The sequence below is a fragment of the Lithobates pipiens genome, unplaced genomic scaffold, assembly GCF_037356315.1.
Source record: "Lithobates pipiens isolate NorthernLeopardFrog02 unplaced genomic scaffold, aLitPip1_a1.2 Scaffold_162, whole genome shotgun sequence".
NCBI lineage: Eukaryota > Metazoa > Chordata > Amphibia > Anura > Ranidae > Lithobates > Lithobates pipiens.
The window spans coordinates 7,739,586-7,760,484 of NW_027507750.1; the positions used below are offsets into that span (position 1 = coordinate 7,739,586).

Consider the following 20,899-nt stretch of genomic DNA (forward strand, 5'->3'; position numbering starts at 1 on the left):
TGCATCTGTATAGTAAAGGTCTAGTACAGAGGTTCACTCCATGTTAATGTTCCGTGACCCCTGTCATGCCTGCGGGGGGGGGGGGGGGGGGACGTTCCCAACAGACGTACAATGGATGTATTTAGTGCTGGGGCTCAGACACAGGAGATCAAGCCCTAGACTATTTGTTAGCTCCTATGGGGTCTCCACTCCCAACTCGCAGATTTCTTATGTTGTCCTTCCTCTGAGCAGGACATGGAAATGGCTGACTGAACCTTTCTAAAGTATAAACAACAGTTTAATCCGAGCTACATGGGTGACCCAGCATAGAGGCTCCATAGCTATCATCTAGATCAGGGGGGTCCCCAAACTCTTCACTATGAGGGCCACTTTTTCGTGTTTTAAGAAATATTTGTGCACTGAAAAAGATCGGTTCTATGAATAAATGAAGAACAATGAATAATAAACGTATCAATATGTTTTACATGGTTCTTTTTAGAACTCTTTGGCGTCCCCATCAAAATACCCCTTACATCAAGGTCCCCTTAAGAGTTTCTCTTACATCAGAATCCTCTCTTACATCAGTGTCCCCATCAGAGTTCCCCCTTACATCATGGTCCCCATCAGAGTTTCCCCTTACATCAGTGTCCCCATCAGAGTTCCCCCTTACATCAGTGTCCCCATCAGAGTTCCCCCTTACATCGTGGTCCCCATCAGAGTTCCCCCTTACATCGTGGTCCCCATCAGAGGTCTTACTTAGGCTGGATTCACACCTAGGGCAGTTTTAGTGCTTTTTGCATTTTGCAGATTTGCACTACAGTCCATATAACATGGTTTCCTATGGAAGACGTTCTGTAGTGCAAATCTGCAAAATGCAAAAAGCACAAAAAATGCCATAGATGTGATTCCAGCCTAAGGGGGACTCTAATGAAGACCCTAATGTAAGGGGGAACTCTAATGGTTACACTGATATAAGGGAGGACTCTGATGTAAGGGAATCTCTTAAGGGGACCTTGATGTAAGGGGTAATCTGATGGGGACTTTTATGTCAGGGGGCACTGTTGGAGATCATAATAGGGAGCCTTATGTTAGGGGGCACTGATGGGGACTCTTATGTTAGGGGGACTTTAATGGGGACTCTGATGCAAGTGGGGGCTCATTCCTTTATAAAACTGATTTTATGGTGGGAAAATATTTAAACAAGAATCATTTAATTTCAATGCTTCACTTATATGCAGCTCTGTGAACTTCTGGAAAATTGATGCAGGCTGATAGCAATACTCACATACTCAGCTTACCCATAATATGGTAAGAATTATAATTGTTTAGCAGTTATCCCAGGAGTAAATACATTTTTCTAAATACATGATTAGTAATCCTGGTGGCAGCCACATTTCTAAAGCAGATCTATAACCAGTACCATGGGCGGATCTATAACCAGTACCATGGGCGGATCTATAACCAGTACCATGGGCGGATCTATAACCAGTACCATGGGCGGATCTATAACCAGTACCATGAGCAGATCTATAAGCAGTACCATGGGCAGATCTATAACCAGTACCATGGGCAGATCTATAACCAGTACCATGGGCGGATCTATAACCAGTACCATGGGCGGATCTATAACCAGTACCATGAGCAGATCTATAAGCAGTACCATGGGCAGATCTATAACCAGTACCATTGGCGGATCTATAACCAGTACCATGAGCAGATCTATAACCAGTACCATGGGCAGATCTATAACCAGTACCATGGGCAGATCTATAACCAGTACCATGGGCGGATCTATAACCAGTACCATGAGCAGATCTATAACCAGTACCATGGGCAGATCTATAACCAGTACCATGGGCAGATCTATAACCAGTACAATGGGCGGATCTATAACCAGTACCATGAGCAGATCTATAACCAGTACCATGGGCAGATCTATAACCAGTACCATGGGCAGATCTATAACCAGTACCATGGGCGGATCTATAACCAGTACCATGAGCAGATCTATAACCAGTACCATGGGCAGATCTATAACCAGTACCATGGGCGGATCTATAACCACTACCATGGGCAGATCTATAACCAGTACCATGGGCGGAGCTATAACCAGTACCATGGGCAGAACTATAACCACTACCATGGGCAGATCTATAACCAGTACCAAAGGCGGATCTATAACCAGTACCATGGGCAGATCTATAACCACTACCATGGGCGGATCTATAACCAGTACCATGGGCGGAGCTATAACCAGTACCATGGGCGGATCTATAACCAGTGCCATGTTCAGATCTATAACCAGTGCCATGTTCAGATCTATAACCAGTGCCATGTTCAGATCTATAACTAGTGCAATGGGCAGATGTATAACCAGTGCCATGGGCAGATCTATAACTAGTACCATGGACAGAACTATAACCAGTACCATGGGCAGATCTTTAACCAGTACCATTGACAGATCTATAACCAGTACCATGGGCAGATCTATAACCAGTACCATGGGCAGAGCTTTAACCAGTACCATGGGCAGATCTATAACTAGTACCATGGGCAGAACTATAACCAGTACCATGGGCAGATCTATAACTAGTACCATGGGCAGATCTATAACCAGTACCATGGGCAGATCTATAACCAGTACCACGGCAGATCTATAACCAGTACCATGGGCAGATCTATAACCAGTACCATGTTCAGATCTATAACCAGTGCCATGAGCAGATCTATAACTAGTACCATGGGCTGAACTATAACCAGTACCATGGGCAGATCTATAACCAGTGCCATGGGCAGATCTATAACTAGTACCATGGGCAGAACTATAATCAGTACCATGGGCAGATCTATAACCAGTACCATTGACAGATCTATAACCAGTACCACGGGCAGATCTATAACCAGTACCATGGGCAGATCTATAACCAGTACCATGGGCAGATCTATAACCAGTACCATTGACAGATCTATAACCAGTACCACGAGCAGAGCTATGACCAGTACCATGGGCGGATCTATAACCAGTACCATGGGTAGAACTATACCAGTACCATAGACAGATCTATAACCAGTACCACGGGCAGATCTATAACCAGTACCATGGGTAGAACTATAACCAGTATCATAGACAGATCTATAACCAGTACCATGGGCAGATCTATAACCATTACCACGAGCAGAGCTATTACCAGTACCATGGGCGGATCTATAACCAGTACCATGGGTAGAACTATACCAGTACCATAGACAGATCTATAACCAGTACCATGGGCAGAGGTATGACCAGTACCGTGGGCAGATCTATAACCAGTACCATTGACAGATCTATAACCAGTATCATGGGCAGATCTATAACCAGTAGCCAGGGGCGGACTGACCATTAGGGTACTCGGGCACTGCCCGAGGGCCCCATGCCACTAGGGAGCCCCATCAGGTATGCCAGCCTCAATAAAACCAGGGACAGTGTACCAAGGGCAGATCTATAACCAGTACCATAGGCAGATCTATAACTAGTACTATGATGGGTAGACAGCTGCTGAACCTTCTCTGTGGATATAAAATGTATCCTGTGCCCTAAGACACAAAAATCACTTTTCTTCCCCCGTTTGCCTTCATGTAGATATCAATCTCTCAGTTCTGCACATATTACTTTTATTATTTCCAGATTGTTTTCCCATTTCTAGATAAGAGCAGATAAAACTCCTCATTGACTTTCATGCGGCATTACAAGGAATCCATTCCATCGGTTCATTAGTCAGAAATGGAGAATATGGCAAGGCAGCCAGACACCACTGCCGAAGATTTCCATAGACAATTCCATTAGGAAGAGGCGCGGAATTCACTTCCATTCTTCCCCCTCATGTTTTGATGGGAACGAGTTAAACTATTTGGAGGTCTGAGGGACAGATACAGCTGGAGAGATCATTGCTCTAGGCTTGGGAAACGCCTGGGCCTGTTTTGCTTGGATGACTTTGGGTACAAATCAAGCCATGAGGTCAGAGTGACATACTGACCAAAAACATATTTTTCCGATCCCGAATTCTTGTCCTGTTTGCTGATTCTGAACTGTCCCACCCGGTAAGTGCAAAGCGGGCTGCACAGTCCTGACAATGCAAGCCAAGAGGTGCCAACCCACCGCTCCACCCATGGTGCCCATGCCTCATTCCACTCAATGACACAGGTGACTCCTTGGTGCCGCAAAAATGCTTTCTTCTATATTGCTTGTATGACAATTTTTGATGTCATTATGCCCTTTTATATCCTCTTTACTTTACCCAATGAATACAAAACAGTCTGAGCTCAGACGTTCCCGAAAAATCTTAATTGTGATATACAAGGGCTGTACCCAAAGTAATACAAAAGCGGCCATGATTTTTGTTATTAACTCATATAAGCCAATTAAATGTAATGTTTGTAGAGTAACTCTTCCTCTATATAGTATCTCTTCTTCTTATTTCTCATTGCAGGTAAATAATGGATTCCAAGCAGAAGCGATGTGACGTTTACAGGGAGGACACCATTGATGTCTTGTCATTGGTGACTCTTCTCAATGGTGTCATCTCCATAAACATTCTGTAGCCTTCTGAGGATGTCGGACAGCCTGCACCCCCCCCCCCCCCCACCTTTATCAAGACCTCAATGACAGCACATTGCCTCTGCTTGAAATCCATTATTTACCTGCAATATAGATCAGGGGTCCTCAAACGGGCCAGTTTATTGTCCTTCAGACTTTAGGGGGGGCAGACTGTGTCCAGCGGGAGGGGAAATTTTCCTGATATCAGTGGGAGTAAACCTCACCAAATTTGATATTAGGGGGAGGAATAGTGCCCCATCATTGCTGATATTGGGAGGAATAGTGCCCCATCATTGGTGTCAGTGGGAGGAATAGTGCCCCATCATTGGTATCAGTGGAAGGAATAGTGCCCCATCATTGGTGTCAGTGGGAGGAATAGTGCCCCATCATTGGTGTCAGTGGGAGGAATAGTGCCCCATCATTGGTGTCAGTGGGAGGAATAGTGCCCCATCATTGGTGTCAGTGGGAGGAATAGTGCCACATCATTGGTGTCAGTGGGAGGAATAGTGCCCCATCATTGGTATCAGTGGGAGGGATAATGTCCCATCAGTGGTATCATTGGGAGGAATAGTGCCCCATCATTGGTGTCAGTGGGAGGAATAGTGCCCCATCATTGGTGTCAGTGGGAGGAATAGTGCCCCATCATTGGTGTCAGTGGGAGGAATAGTGCCCCATCATTGGTATCAGTGGGAGGAATAGTGCCCCATCATTGGTGTCAGTGGGAGGAATAGTGTCCCATCATTGGTGTCAGTGTGAGGGATAATGTCCCATCAGTGGTATCATTGGGAGGAATAGTGCCCCATCATTGGTATCAGTGGGAGGAATAGTGCCCCATCATTGGTGTCAGTGGGAGGAATAGTGCCCCATCATTGATGTCAGTGGGAGGGATAATGTCCCATCAGTGGTATCATTGGGAGGAATAGTGCCCCATCATTGTTATCATTGGGAGGAATAGTGCCTTCAAAAAACGCTCACATGCCCAGCAAATCCTCTGTTGTCTGGTGTAAGCCACGGCTCTGTCCCAGCACTTCAGGTCTCAGGCCGCCAACTGTTGTCATCAGGCAGTCGGCTGTCTCTTCCTGGTTCTTAAGTAAGTAAGCCCCCTGATGTTGCGCTTTGGTGCAGGTGCAGCGCCATGAAGATAGCCTGGTGCATGCTCACTCAGTGTGATGGAGATAGACCTGAAGCCTCCAGAGATATGTGACATTGGTATCGGAGGCATCTATATACACTATATTGTCAAAAGTATTGGGACACCTGCCTTTACACACACATGAACTTTAATGACATCCTAGTCTTAGTCCGTAGGGGTTCAACATTGACTTGGCCCACCCTTTGCAGCTTCACCTCTTCTGGGAAGGCCGTCCACAAGGTTTAGGAGATGTGTCTATGGGAATGTTTGACCCATTCTTCCCAGAAGAGCATTTGTGAGGTCAGGTGCTGATTTTGAACGAGAAGGCCTGGCTCGCAGTCTCCGCTCTAGTTCATCCCAAAGGTGTTCTATCGGGTTGAGGTCAGGAATCTGCACACACCAGTCAAGTTCCTTTACCCCAAAGTCGCTCATCCATGTCTTTATGGACCTTGCACAACAGACACTTCGGGGGAGAAGAGGGACAGCAGACAACAGATGCCTCATAGTAAGCCTGTGGGTGACGTCACCGCCCAGGCATTCCAGACATTGACGATGCTCTCTCCTCTCCCCTGAAGCCGTCACTGGGGAGATCATGTGACCAGACCAGAGCACTCGGAGAATAGGTAAGTACTTATAAGCATCTTCCTTCTACAGGGTAGTTAGTATAAGGGTTGGAGGAGATTAGATTTAAGCTTAGTTGGTAATAGCTTGGAAGTGGAACTATACTTTAACCACTTGCCTACCGGGCACTTTACACCCCCTTCCTGCCCAGGCCATTTTACACTTTGAATGACAATTGTGGGGTCATGCTACACTGTACCCAAACATCATCAATTTCTTCACACAAAGTGCGCCCCCAATAGATTGGGCCTCCACTGGCCAGTGACCATATCTGGGCAGTGATGTCACTACTATCCCCTAACCTTTGATTTTTAACATAATAGCTTCTCGCTGTCAATGGTTCCTAAGGAAGCAGTGGGTGCTGGCACCTGCTGCGTCCCTAGCAACCGCTGATGTCACGTTCCTTAGGAACCATTGACAGTGGGAAGCCGTCACATTCAGAAGTGGTAGAAATGAATTATCGTTCAGCTTCTGCCAGCCAGTGGGCTGAACAGGCAAAAGCAACAAATGCTCAAACAGCCAAGGCTTTGGTCCCAATCTAGATTCAGACCAAAGCATCGCCTCATCCCTAAGGAGGACATACTGTATCTCACAGGTAGATTAAATAAAGTTCCACCTCCCCAGGCTGGCTGCGTGTAGCATGTAGGGACACAAAATCACGAAAGACCTGAAAGCTCTTGTGTTGGGTATGTCACCCATTGGTGATCCTTTGAGTGCCATAGCCCAGAGAACTTCAGACTACGCCTACTCCATCTATTGAAGGAACTGGAAGTCCCATGAGGCATTGCAAGACACAGACATGACTCTCAGGGGTAAAGACTTGATGGGACTTGTGTTTCCTCACCAGCTGGAGGTCCATAGTTTGGGCAACCATGCCATAGTACATAAAAATCCCTATTTGTAGTGTAATATCTTCATTAAAAGTCCAGAGCCTCCCTATGATATAACTTTTATAGTCCTAACCTTGAAAACCCTCCGAGCTCCAGACAGGCCTTCCTCTTCTCCTCATGGCCGTGTCTTGGAATGGAGAGTACCCTTGTGTCCTGGTAACAATGTACAATATGGTAATTGTTGCGCCGGGAGCTCCGTGAACCAGGCAGATCAATGAAGCCCTGTTTTGCGGTGACACGGAGGGCACCAGCCGCTTTGATTTTATGCTTTTGCTTTGTCACATGTGACCCTGTGAGACTTCATCGTGCCTGAGAATCCTGACTTCTGCTGACCCGCTATGCTTCCTAAACCCGCCTAAGACAAATGTTCCCTGTACCCATAATCCTTTGTTGTGACCGCTGTAAGACACAGTTTTACGGTGCCGTATTTTTTTTTTCTGTTTTACCCCGTGTATTTCTTGGGTTTTTGTTTCTCTTGTCTTTGTAAAAAGCTTTAAGAAGCAAATCGCATGCCAAATCGCATCAATGTGAACCAGGGCTCACACTTTATGGGGGCCCACACTGTAGCCAGTAGGAGTAGATGATGTGCGGGTGTCAGTGCAAATAAGCCATGCCAAATCTTTGGTATTAGTGGGAGAAATAGTCTCTGCCACCATGGGGAGCCCCCAAGATGGCAGGAAGGGGGGGGGGGGGCGCTGCAGAACAAGTGAAAGGGCCCGCTACACTGCTGTGACCCCACATTTGTGTGACTTGCTTGCGACTTGCTTGTGATTTCCTTGCCACTTGCTTGCAATTTCCTGTGATTTCCTTGCGACTTTTGTGATTTATTATTGCAGTCTATGGCGCTCAAATCGCACCAAAGTCACAGAAAAGAAGTGCAGGAACTTTTTTTTGTCGCTTCCACTTGACTTCCATTGGTTATGATGGCACCCATTGAAACAAATGTATTTTGAATTGACATGCATCACAAGTCGTATCATAAGTGTGAACCAGGCAGAGGAGGGCCCTGGACTTGAAGGGAAGGGCCCCGGGACTAGAGGAAAGGGCCCTGGGACAGATAAAAAAGGTTCTGGAGGTCAGGGAGACCCTATATGGTTTCTTGCACCAGGGGCCCTGCAGGTTCTAGTTACACTTCTGGGCAGGGCCGCCACCGGTGGGGGGGGGGGAGGGAACCCATACATCTGTAAGGGATCTGGCCCTCCCAAGGGGCCCGGCCACCCTGCAGGGATGGGAGAAGGCTTTGGAGATGCAGGGGCCCCGTGTGGCTGTGCTGGATTTCTCTATACATGCACTACAGGAGTCGCCAGCTGCTGCGGCTCTGTGTTGATGAGCTCACATCGGGTCATTACTGCCATCTCTGGCTACTTCCTGCATGTGCACTCCTTGTGTGTATGCTGCTTGTACTGTATTCTGGACTGTGCTTGGCTGTGGCTCCTCCACTTTGTGTAAACAAAGCTGGGCCTAAGAAGACCTATTTTATAAGTAGAGGCTGTTTGTGTACAGGGGGGCAGATCTGTGTGTGTTTACGGATGTGTGTGTGTGGGGGTGTGGCTGAGTGTGTACAGGTGGAAGTGAGCTATATGAAAATCCAGAAATCCTCTTTTCTGGATTGGGATGTCTCCTTGCTCTACAAGGATGTCTCTTTTATATATGGATATGTCTTTTTGCTGGATTGGGCTGTCTCTTTGCTATATGGAGATGTCTCTTTGCTATATGGATATGTCTTTTTGTTGGATTGGGCTGTCTCTTTGCCATATGGGGATGTCTCTTTGCTAGATGGAGGTGTCTCTTTGCTATATAAGGATGTCTCTTTGCTAGATTGGGATGTCTCTTTGCTATATGAGGATTTCTCTTTGCTGGATTAGGCTGTTTCTTTGCCATTTGGGGATGTCTTGTTGCTAGATGGAGATGTCTCTTTGCTGGATTGGGATGTCTCTTTTCTGAATTGGGTTGTAGTGGGATGTCTCTTTGAATATATGTGAATGTCTCTGCTGGATTGGACTGTGTCCTTGCTGGATTGGGATATCTATTTGCTGAATATATGGGGCTGTTTCTTTGCTGAATATATGAGAATGCCTCTTTGCTGGATTGATATATCTCTTTGCTATATGGAGATGTCTTTTTGCCATATGGAGATGTCTCTTTGCTGCATTGGGATGTCTCTTTGCTATATGGAGATGTCTTTTTGCTGCATTGGGCCGTATCTTTGCTGAATTTATGGGGCTGTCTGTTTGCTGAATATATGAGGATGCCTCTTTGCTGGATTGGGATATCTCTTTGCTATATGGAGATGTCTTTTTGCCATATGGAGATGTCTCTTTGCTGAATTGGGATATCTCTTTGCTATATGGAGATGTCTTTTTGCTGCATTGGGCCGTATCTTTGCTGACTATATGGGGCTGTCTCTTTGCTGAATATATGAAGATGCCTCTTTGCTAGATTGGGATATCTCTTTGCTATATGGAGATGTGTTTTTTGCCATATGGAGATGTCTCTTTGCTGCATTGGGCCGTATCTTTGCTGAATATATGGGGCTGTCTCTTTGCTGAATATATGGGGCTGTCTCTTTGCTGAATATATGGGGCTGTCTCTTTGCTGAATATATGAGGATGCCTCTTTGCTGGATTGGGATATCTCTTTGCTATATGGAGATGTCTTTTTGACATATGGAGATGACTCTTTGCTGAATTGGGATGTCTCTTTGCTATATGGAGATGTCTTTTTGCTGCATTGGGCCGTATCTTTGCTGAATATATGGGGCTGTCTCTTTGCTGAACATACGAGGATGCCTCTTTGCTAGATTGGGATATCTCTTTGCTATATGGAGATGTCTTTTTTTGCCATATGGAGATGTCTCTTTGCTGGGTTGGGATGTCTCTTTGCTATATGGAGATTTCTCTTGGCTGCATTGGGCCGTATCTTTGCTGAATATGTGGGGCTGTCTCCTTGCTGAATATACAAGGATGTCTCTGGATTGGGATGTCTCGTTGCTGTATGGAGATGTCTCTGTGCTGGATTGGGTTTCCTCTTTGCTGAATACATGAGAATGTCTCTGCTGGATTGGACCGTCTCTTTGCTGGGTTGAGATGCATTTTTGCTATATTGAGATGTCTCTTTGCTGGATTGGGATGTCTCTTTGCTACATGGAGAGGTCTCTCTGCTGTAGTGGGATGTCTCTTTGCTGAATATATGGGAATGGCTGATGGCTGACCTGCCTCTGGGTGTAGTAGAAGTGTAGTAGTGATGTAGTAGCAGTGTAGCAGTGGTGTCTTCTTCTGGGATTTCCAGCTTCTAGAGGGATCTCACAGGTATGGTACATGCATAGTTACATTAGTCCAATCTGCAACAATGTAACCGTGTAAAACTATCCATACATGAAGTTTATCTTCATAAGATTGGTAGAGTTGAGCGTTCGGGATTCTAGACCTTCGCCTCCGACGCTTATTAAATATTGTTCTATTTCTCCGATGGAGTTACCGTTGACGTATTTTCTTCTTTTCAGCGCTCGTGATTAATTCCCTCTGTTTATTGGATCTCTGGAAGGATCTTTCCTTTCAAGTCCGGCCAGAATGAAAGGAACATCTTTCCTTATTGAATGCAGAGAACTGGGCTCAGCTGTGTTGGCAAGGGTGGGAAGGAAGCAATGGCCGCTCTCACATGTGCTACAAAGAGACGGCCATGCCCGGCTCTACCGTCCTGATCACATCCAGCACACGGCTTATCATAGTCCTCTCCACACTTCTGTCCCGGGTAACAGGAACCAAATCTATGGATCTGGGCAGAGGGATGGAGGTCTTGCCGCGTGACTCCGAGGATTGGATCAGCTTGGCTCCCAGGCAAAGAGTACAAAGGAGAACAATCGCTTATCTTGCTGATCGGAATAACAACATGCAGAGTTATATAATGACCCAGATCAGCACACAAGGATAACAGTACGATGCCGTGTGATATAATAGGAGGATAGTACAGTCAGCGTCCCTCGTCTGAACCCGAGTCCTTCTCACCCATTGGTTCCACCCGTATGATGTCCTCCCGGCAGGGCTGGTGCAAGGATTTTTGACACCCTAGGCGAAACCTCTTTTTGCCGCCCCCCCCCCCCCCCCCTTGGCTCCACCCCTGACTCCATCCACTTTGCCCTGCCCATGTATACCCCACCTTTTTAATGAAGAACCCATCAATTGCAGGCTCACCAGCATCCATCAAATGCAGCCTCACCAGCGCCCATCAATACAGCCTACCAATGAATGTTTGCTTGCTTCCATTAATTCAAGAGTTGGGACACAGACACAGTTCTCTGCCTGCTGATACTAAGACTTAGTTGCTTGCTGCAGAGAGAAAAGAGTAGGAACACCAGTGGCCGGGTGCCCCTAGGCAACCTTGCGCCCTAGGCAGCTGCCTAGTTTGCCTAGTGGTAGCACCGGCCCTGCCTCCCGGGGGTCTGAGAAGACCTTTTCTGTATGATGGTGATTTTGTGTTCTCTTTGCTGAGTACATAGACAGCTGTATTAACCATTTGTGACATGTTTAAGCCCCTGTACACACGGTCTGAGATTTTGCCAACCAAATCCGTCGGATTTTGCCCGTCGGAATTTAGTCCGACGGATTGTGTCCGAAACTGTTGCATACACACGGTCGGGCCAAGTTGTCGAAAAATCTGATCTTTCAGAACGTGATGACGTCATTTCGTTACGATGGGACTACATTCAGGCTAGTAGCCAATAGCTTTGATGTAGGAATTTGATCTGAGCATGCGTGGCACTTGGTCCGATCGAAATTCTCTACACATGATCGGATTAGGTCCGACCGGCCCAGTTGGTCGGGAAATATTTCCAACATGTTGGAAAATTGGGTCGGACGGAGATTCGGACGGAATCAGTCCGATGCAGACCACACACAGTCGGATTATCCGACGACACGGTCCGATAAGACGCATTCCGACGGATTCTCCGACCGTGTGTACGCGGCATTAGAAGAATTTGAAGTGGACCTTTTGCCATACACGAGCAAGCGGCAGGTTCTCTTGAAGAGGAACTTCAATCCTCCCTTTACATTGTTTTCTACCTTGCTTTATCTGTACCCAGGGCCGGGACAAGGGGTGGGCAGGAGGGTCAGCTGCCCTGGGCACTGGTATCATGGGAGATTGTGGGGGGAGGGGGGTTTTGTGTTGGGAAAGGGAATTTGGAGGGTGGCTGGCAGGGGATGAGAATGGATCTAGGAGGGGAAATTAGCGGTGTGTGCTAGGACTGGTGATGTGGGGTGGGGGGATTTATGTGGGAGGGGGAGATGGGAGCAAAGGATTTGTGCTAGGAGGGGGGATTTAAGGGGTTTGTGCTATAAGAGGTAAAGAGGGGGAGGGAATTTGTGCTAGGAGGCAATTTTCTTTGGGGGGGGGATTTGTGCTAGCAGGGATGATTGGGGGGTATTTATGCTAGGATGTGAAATTGGGGGGGGGGGGTGCTAGTAAGGGGGATTAGGAGGAGAATTTTTTGCTGGGTGGGGGATTTCGGAGTGGGAGATTTCAGGGGTAGACGATTTGTGCTAGAAGGGGTGTTTTTTTTTGGGGGGGGGGTTGTGCTAGTGGAGGGGATTCAGTGTGGTGGGAGAGGATTTGTGCTTGAATGGGAAAGTGGGAGATTTCAAGGGTAGAGCATTTGTGCTAGGAGGGGTGATTTTTTTGGGGGGGGGGGGATTTGTGCTGGGGGGATTTGAGAGTATTTGAGCTTGAAGGGGGAATGGAGGCACAGATTTGTGCTGGCAGGGGGGCAGATTTGTACTGGGAGGCGGGGGGGATGTATGCTTAGGGAGTAAGCATGCAGATTCGTGCTCAATTTTTTTGTGTGGGGGGAGGGATTTTTACTGACATGTAATCCTTATACATCTGGGGGGGGGGGCACAGTTTGGCATGTTTGCCCTGGGCTGTAGATGACCTTGTCCTGGCACTGCCTGTACCACTGGCACTTCAGCTCTCTGCCCCTTGCTTTCTGATAGCTCAGACAAGCTGTATAAATGCTGGACTTTGAATAGATTTAGAGGAGAGAAGAATGCAGATAAACAGGTGCAACTTATGTAGGAGGATTTGTCGCATCTCTGCGTATTATTGGCCAGTCACTTACCCAACCACCCCCCCACCCAGGAAAGCCTCCTGTCTCCATTTTGATGAGGGTAAGGGCCTCTTCCCCACAACCCTGGCCCAATGCTTGTAGGGGACTGGGAGCAGAGGACTTATCGGAATCTAGAAACCCATTATAAAAATCAGGGGCCCCCCAGATACCAGCCCCCTACATGTGAATAAGTACCCCTACTAATTTACAAAAATATATAAATATTAAATAAAGACATCACTCTTTATAAATACCCCTGCCCCCCCCCCCCCCAACAATGTAAATCCATACAGTAACCAATATATAATAACCTGTACTCCCAGGAAAAAAATGTGCTACCTAATATACCCCAGCTGCTGCGTAGATGTGTTCCCCACTATTGCAAATTAAACATTAATAGAAAGAATATGACGTAGGCAACCGGACGTCCCGCCTCTACGTGTTTCGTCCATGGACAGACACTTTTGCATTATATAATGTAAATCCATCATCAATCACATCATCTAGTGAAGCAGATCCTCGCCAGTCACAAAGAACTATGCCTGCCAAGTCGTCAAAAGAAAAAATATCCCACCAACCAGTACAGCCGCGGCCAAAAGTTTTGAGAATGACACAAATATAAATTTTCGCAAAGTCGGCTGCCTCGGTTCTTATGATGGCAATTTGCATATATTCCAGAATGTTAGGAAGAGCGATCAGATGAATTGCAATTAATTGCAAAGTCCCTCATTGCCATGAAAATAAAGTTGATCCCATAAAAAAACATTTCCACTGCATTTGTGAAGAAGGCTTCAGGGAGCCCAAGAAAGTCCAGCAAGTGTCGGGACCTTCTCCTATAGTTAGTTCAGCTGCGGGATCAGGGGACCACCAGTGTAGAGGGGGAGATCGGGGCACCGCCAGTGTAGAGGGGGATATCGGGGCACCGCCAGTGTAGAGGGGTAGATCGGGGCACCGCCAGTGTAGAGGGGGAGATCGGGGCACCGCCAGTGTAGAGGGGTAGATCGGGGCACCGCCAGTGTAGAGGGGGAGATCGGGGCACCGCCAGTGTAGAGGGGGAGATCGGGGCACCGCCAGTGTAGAGGGGGAGATCGGGGCACCGCCAGTGTAGAGGGGGATATCGGGGCACCGCCAGTGTAGAGGGGGAGATCGGGGCACCGCCAGTGTAGAGGGGGAGATCGGGGCACCGCCAGTGTAGAGGGGGAGATCGGGGCACCGCCAGTGTAGAGGGGGAGATGGGGGGCACCGCCAGTGTAGAGGGTGAGATCTGGGGCACCGCCAGCATAGAGGGGGAGATCGGGGCACTGCCAGCGTAGAGGGTGAGATCTGGGGCACCGCCAGCATAGAGGGGGAGATCGGGGCACTGCCAGCGTAGAGGGGAGATCGGGGCACCGCCAGTATAGAGGGGGAAATCGGGGCACCACCAGTATAGAGGGGGAGATCGGGGCACCACCAGTGGAGAGGGGAGATCGGGGCACCACCAGTGTAGAGGGGGAGATCGGGGGCACCGCCATTGTAGAGGGGGAGATCGGGGGCACCGCCAGTGTAGAGGGGGAGATCGGGGCACCGCCAGTTTAGAGGGGAGATCTGGGCACCGCCAGTGTAGAGGGGGAGATCGGGGCACCACCAGTGTAGAGGGGGTGATCGGGGCACCGCCAGTGTAGAGGGGGAAATCGGGGCACCACCAGTGTAGAGGGGAAATCGGGGCACCACCAGTGTAGAGGGGGAGATCAGGGCACCACCAGTGTAGAGGGGAGATCGGGGCACCACCAGTTTAGAGGGGGAGATCAGGGCACCACCAGTGTAGAGGGGGAGATCGGGGCACCACCAGTGTAGAGGGGGAGATCGGGGGCACCGCCATTGTAGAGGGGGGGGGATCGGGGCACCGCCAGTTTAGAGGGGAGATCGGGGCACCGCCAGTGTAGAGGGGAGATCGGGGGCACCGCCATTGTAGAGGGGGAGATCGGGGCACCGCCATTGTAGAGGGGGGGAGATCGGGGCACCGCCAGTGTAGAGGGGGAGATCGGGGCACCACCAGTGTAGAGGGGGAGATCGGGGGCACCGCCATTGTAGAGGGGGGAGATCGGGGCACCGCCAGTTTAGAGGGGGAGATCGGGGCACCGCCAGTGTAGAGGGGGAGATCGGGGCACCACCAGTGCAGAGTTTGCTCAGGAATGGCAGCAGGCAGGTGTGAGTACATTGGCACGCACAGTGAGGAGAAGACTTTTGGAGGATGGCCTGGTGTCGAGAAGGCAAAGAAGCCACTTCTCTCCAGGAAAACCCAAAGCAGCTGCTCATACTTGCCAGACAAGGGGAGTCGGAGACAAGAGAGTGCTGCGGCTGCACAGAGAGGCACAGGATCTGTTGAAGGAGTTCTGTCCTCTTCTCTGCTGCTGACTGCTGAGGTGTGGGGGGTCAGAGTTTATCCTCTTCGTGGCTGCTCTGAGAAGCACAGAATCTGGTGGAGGAGTTCTGTCCTCTCTGTTGTTCCTGTCAATACTTATTAGCTCCAAACTGCTCCAGACCTCCTACCTACTATTTATGCGCTTTTCAGCCACCTTCTGTGAGCATCTTCCTAGGGATTGGCTGAGACTCCATAAATATTCAGACTGCTCATTTAACAGGCTCCACTCCTATGTTCTATAACAGCGGTCTCCAAACTGCAGCCCGGGTGCAGGATGTGGTTCTTTACTTGCTTTTATCCGGCCCTTGGGGTATTATCCCCCCCCCCCCCCACTGTCAGCAACAGCAGGGCATTGATTCTGCCGCTGACAATGGACACTAGTCCTTTAACCAACACCAATTATGGCACACTATTCCTCCTATTGATATTGATGATGGGGCACTATTCCTCCACTGATACCAACAATGGGGCACTATTCCTCCCACTAACACCAGTGATGGGACACTATTCCTTCCAGTGATACCAACAATGGAGCACTATTCCTCCCACTGACACCATTAATGGGGCACTATTCCTCCCGCTGACACCAACAATGGGGCACTATTCCTCCCACTGACACCAGTGATGGGACACTAGTCCTTCCATTGATATCAATGATGGGGCACTATTTCTCCCACTGATATCAATGATGGGGCACTATTCCTCCCACTGATATCAATGATGGGGAACTATCGCTCCCACTGATATCAATGATGGGGCACTATTTCTTCCATTGATACCAACAACAGGGCACTAATCCTCCCACCGACACGAACGATGCGGTACTAATCATCTCACCGTCACGAATGATGGGGCACTAATCCTCCCACCGACACCAAAGCTGGGGCACTAATCCTCCCACTGACACCAATGATGGGGCACTATTCTTTCCATTAATACCAATGATGGGGCACAATTCCTCCCAGTGATACCAATGATGGGGCACTAATCCTCCCACTAATACCAATGATGGGGCCCTATTCCCCCCACTGACACCAATGATGGGGCACTATTCCCCCCACTGACACCAATGATGGGACACTATTCCTCCCACTGACACCAATGATGGGGCACTATTCCTCCCACTGACACCAATGATGGGGCACTATTCCTCCCACTGACACCAATGATGGGACACTATTCCTCCCACTGACACCAATGATGGGGCACTATTCCCCTCACTGACACCAATGATGGGACACTATTCCTCCCACTGACACCAATGATGGGGCACTATTCCTCCCACTGACACCAATGATGGGGCACTATTCCTCCCACTGACACCAATGATGGGGCACTATTCCTCCCACTGACACCAATGATGGGGCACTATTCCTCCCACTGATACCAATGATGGGGCACTATTCCTCCCACTGACACCAATGATGGGACACTATTCCTTCCACTGACACCAATGATGGGGCACTATTCCTCCCACTGATACCAATGATGAGGCACTATTCCTCCCACTGATACCAATGATGGGCCACTATTCCTTCCACTGACACCAATGATGGGCCACTGGTGCCTAGTTTAGAAAGTTTGGAGAGCCCTGACCCAGAACCTTGCAGTAGGCAGGAAGAAGCAATCAAACCTGCAGCCCGTGAGACACAGATCAGCCCAAAGCAATCAACAACTGCTCCACCGATTTACAGAGGAGCCAAAAAAGAACTGAATTGTCCTCATCATCCCATCTAGGCGGGTGCTGGGACTGTGCCCACGGGGTGAACGCTCCTCTTCATAGATTAGTGTTTGCTTCCAGGTGATTCACAAATCTTCAGACACGGCTCACCATGAACAATGTCCTCATCATTATTATCATGATTAGTATACAGGATTTATATAGTGCCTACAGCGAGCGCTCACTGATTTTATATATTTTCCTTCCACCAGAGACCTGAAAAACAACCTGATCAGTAGAATGGAGCCGGGATCTTTTCTGGGACTTTCACAGTTAAAACGCCTGTAAGTATCAGAAGTGACGGTATCAGATGTGATAGTATCAGATGTGAGAGTATCAGATGTGATAGTATCAGATGTGATAGTATCAGATGTGAGAGCATCAGATGTGACAGTATCAGATGTGACAGTATCAGATGTGAGAGTATCAGATGTGATAGTATCAGACGTGACAGTATCAGATGAGACAGTATCAGATGTGACAGTATCAGATGAGACAGTATCAGATGTGATAGTATCAGACGTGACAGTATCAGATGTGATAGTATCAGACGTGACAGTATCAGATGTGACAGTATCAGATGAGACAGTATCAGATGAGACAGTATCAGATGTGATAGTATCAGACGTGACAGTATCAGATGTGACAGTATCAGATGTGATAGTATCAGACGTGACAGTATCAGATGTGATAGTATCAGACGTGACAGTATCAGATGTGACAGTATCAGATGAGACAGTATCAGATGAGACAGTATCAGATGTGATAGTATCAGACGTGACAGTATCAGATGTGACAGTATCAGATGTGACAGTATCAGATGTGATAGTATCAGACGTGACAGTATCAGATGTGACAGTATCAGATGTGAGAGCATCAGATGTGAGAGTATCAGACGTGAGAGTATCAGACGTGAGAGTATCAGATGAGACAGTATCAGATGTGAGAGTATCAGATGTGAGAGTATCAGACGTGAGAGTATCAGACGTGAGAGTATCAGATGAGACAGTATCAGATGTGAGAGTATCAGATGTGAGAGTATCAGATGTGAGAGTATCAGATGTGATAGTATCAGACGTGACAGTATCAGATGTGATAGTATCAGACGTGACAGTATCAGATGTGACAGTATCAGATGAGACAGTATCAGATGAGACAGTATCAGATGTGATAGTATCAGACGTGACAGTATCAGATGTGAGAGTATCAGATGAGACAGTATCAGATGTGATAGTATCAGACGTGACAGTATCAGATGTGATAGTATCAGACGTGACAGTATCAGATGTGACAGTATCAGATGAGACAGTATCAGATGAGACAGTATCAGATGTGATAGTATCAGACGTGACAGTATCAGACGTGACAGTATCAGATGTGACAGTATCAGATGTGAGAGCATCAGATGTGACAGTATCAGACGTGAGAGTATCAGATGAGACAGTATCAGATGTGACAGTATCAGATGTGAGAGTATCAGATGTGATAGTATCAGACGAGACAGTATCAGATGAGACAGTATCAGATGTGACAGTATCAGATGAGACAGTATCAGATGAGACAGTATCAGATGTGATAGTATCAGACGTGACAGTATCAGACGTGACAGTATCAGATGTGACAGTATCAGATGTGAGAGCATCAGATGTGACAGTATCAGACGTGAGAGTATCAGATGAGACAGTATCAGATGTGACAGTATCAGATGTGAGAGTATCAGATGTGATAGTATCAGACGAGACAGTATCAGATGAGACAGTATCAGATGTGACAGTATCAGATGAGATAGTATCAGATGTGATAGTATCAGACGTGACAGTATCAGATGTGACAGTATCAGATGTGACAGTATCAGATGTGATAGTATCAGACGTGACAGTATCAGATGTGACAGTATCAGATGTGAGAGCATCAGATGTGACAGTATCAGACGTGAGAGTATCAGATGAGACAGTATCAGATGTGACAGTATCAGATGTGAGAGTATCAGATGTGATAGTATCAGACGAGACAGTATCAGACGAGACAGTATCAGATGTGAGAGTATCAGATGTGATAGTATCAGACGAGACAGTATCAGACGAGACAGTATCAGATGTGACAGTATCAGATGAGACAGTATCAGATGTGATAGTATCAGACGTGACAGTATCAGATGTGACAGTATCAGATGAGACAGTATCAGATGAGACAGTATCAGATGTGATAGTATCAGACGTGACAGTATCAGACGTGACAGTATCAGATGTGACAGTATCAGATGTGATAGTATCAGATGTGACAGTATCAGATGTGAGAGTATCAGATGTGACAGTATCAGATGTGACAGTATCAGATGTGAGAGTATCAGATGTGATAGTATCAGATGTGAGAGCATCAGATGTGACAGCATCAGATGTGACAGTATCAGATGTGACAGTATCAGATGTGAGAGTATCAGATGTGAGAGTATCAGATGTGAGAGTATCAGATGTGACAGTATCAGATGTGACAGTATCAGATGTGAGAGTATCAGATGTGACAGTATCAGATGTGACAGTATCAGATGTGACAGTATCAGATGTGATAGTATCAGATGTGAGAGTATCAGATGTGACAGTATCAGATGTGACAGTATCAGATGTGACAGTATCAGATGTGAGAGTATCAGATGTGACAGTATCAGATGTGACAGTATCAGATGAGATAGTATCAGATGTGACAGTATCAGATGAGATAGTATCAGATGTGACAGTATCAGATGAGATAGTATCAGATGTGACAGTATCAGATGAGATAGTATCAGATGTGACAGTATCAGATGAGATAGTATCAGATGTGACAGTATCAGATGTGACAGTATCAGATGTGAGAGTATCAGATGTGAGAGTATCAGATGTGACAGTATCAGATGTGAGAGTATCAGATGTGACAGTATCAGATGTGACAGTATCAGATGTGAGAGTATCAGATGTGACAGTATCAGATGTGACAGTATCAGATGTGACAGTATCAGATGTGAGAGTATCAGATGTGAGAGTATCAGATGTGATAGTATCAGATGTGACAGTATCAGATGTGAGAGTATCAGATGTGACAGTATCAGATGTGACAGTATCAGATGTGACAGTATCAGATGTGACAGTATCAGATGTGACAGTATCAGATGTGAGAGTATCAGATGTGACAGTATCAGATGTGACAGTATCAGATGTGACAGTATCAGATGTGAGAGTATCAGATGTGAGAGTATCAGATGTGACAGTATCAGATGTGAGAGTATCAGATGTGACAGTATCAGATGTGAGAGTATCAGATGTGACAGTATCAGATGTGACAGTATCAGATGTGACAGTATCAGATGTGACAGTATCAGATGTGAGAGTATCAGATGTGACAGTATCAGATGTGACAGTATCAGATGTGACAGTATCAGATGTGAGAGTATCAGATGTGACAGTATCAGATGTGACAGTATCAGATGAGATAGTATCAGATGTGACA

The 20,899-nt window shown here is 47.3% G+C and overlaps 1 protein-coding gene across 2 annotated transcripts in view; it reads left to right on the forward strand.

Moving 5' to 3' along the window:
* The window catches only part of ADGRA2 (adhesion G protein-coupled receptor A2), a 367,830-nt gene that overhangs the window by 207,891 nt on the left and 139,040 nt on the right, over positions 1-20,899 (forward strand). For both annotated transcript variants that reach the window (XR_013276532.1, XM_077484825.1), the window contains exon 3: positions 17,629-17,700. Coding sequence is in view for 1 of the 2 variants with exons in the window: in XM_077484825.1 (XP_077340951.1) it covers positions 17,629-17,700 (72 nt within the window). In the remaining variant the exon portion in view is untranslated. The remainder of the gene's footprint in view (positions 1-17,628; positions 17,701-20,899) is intronic.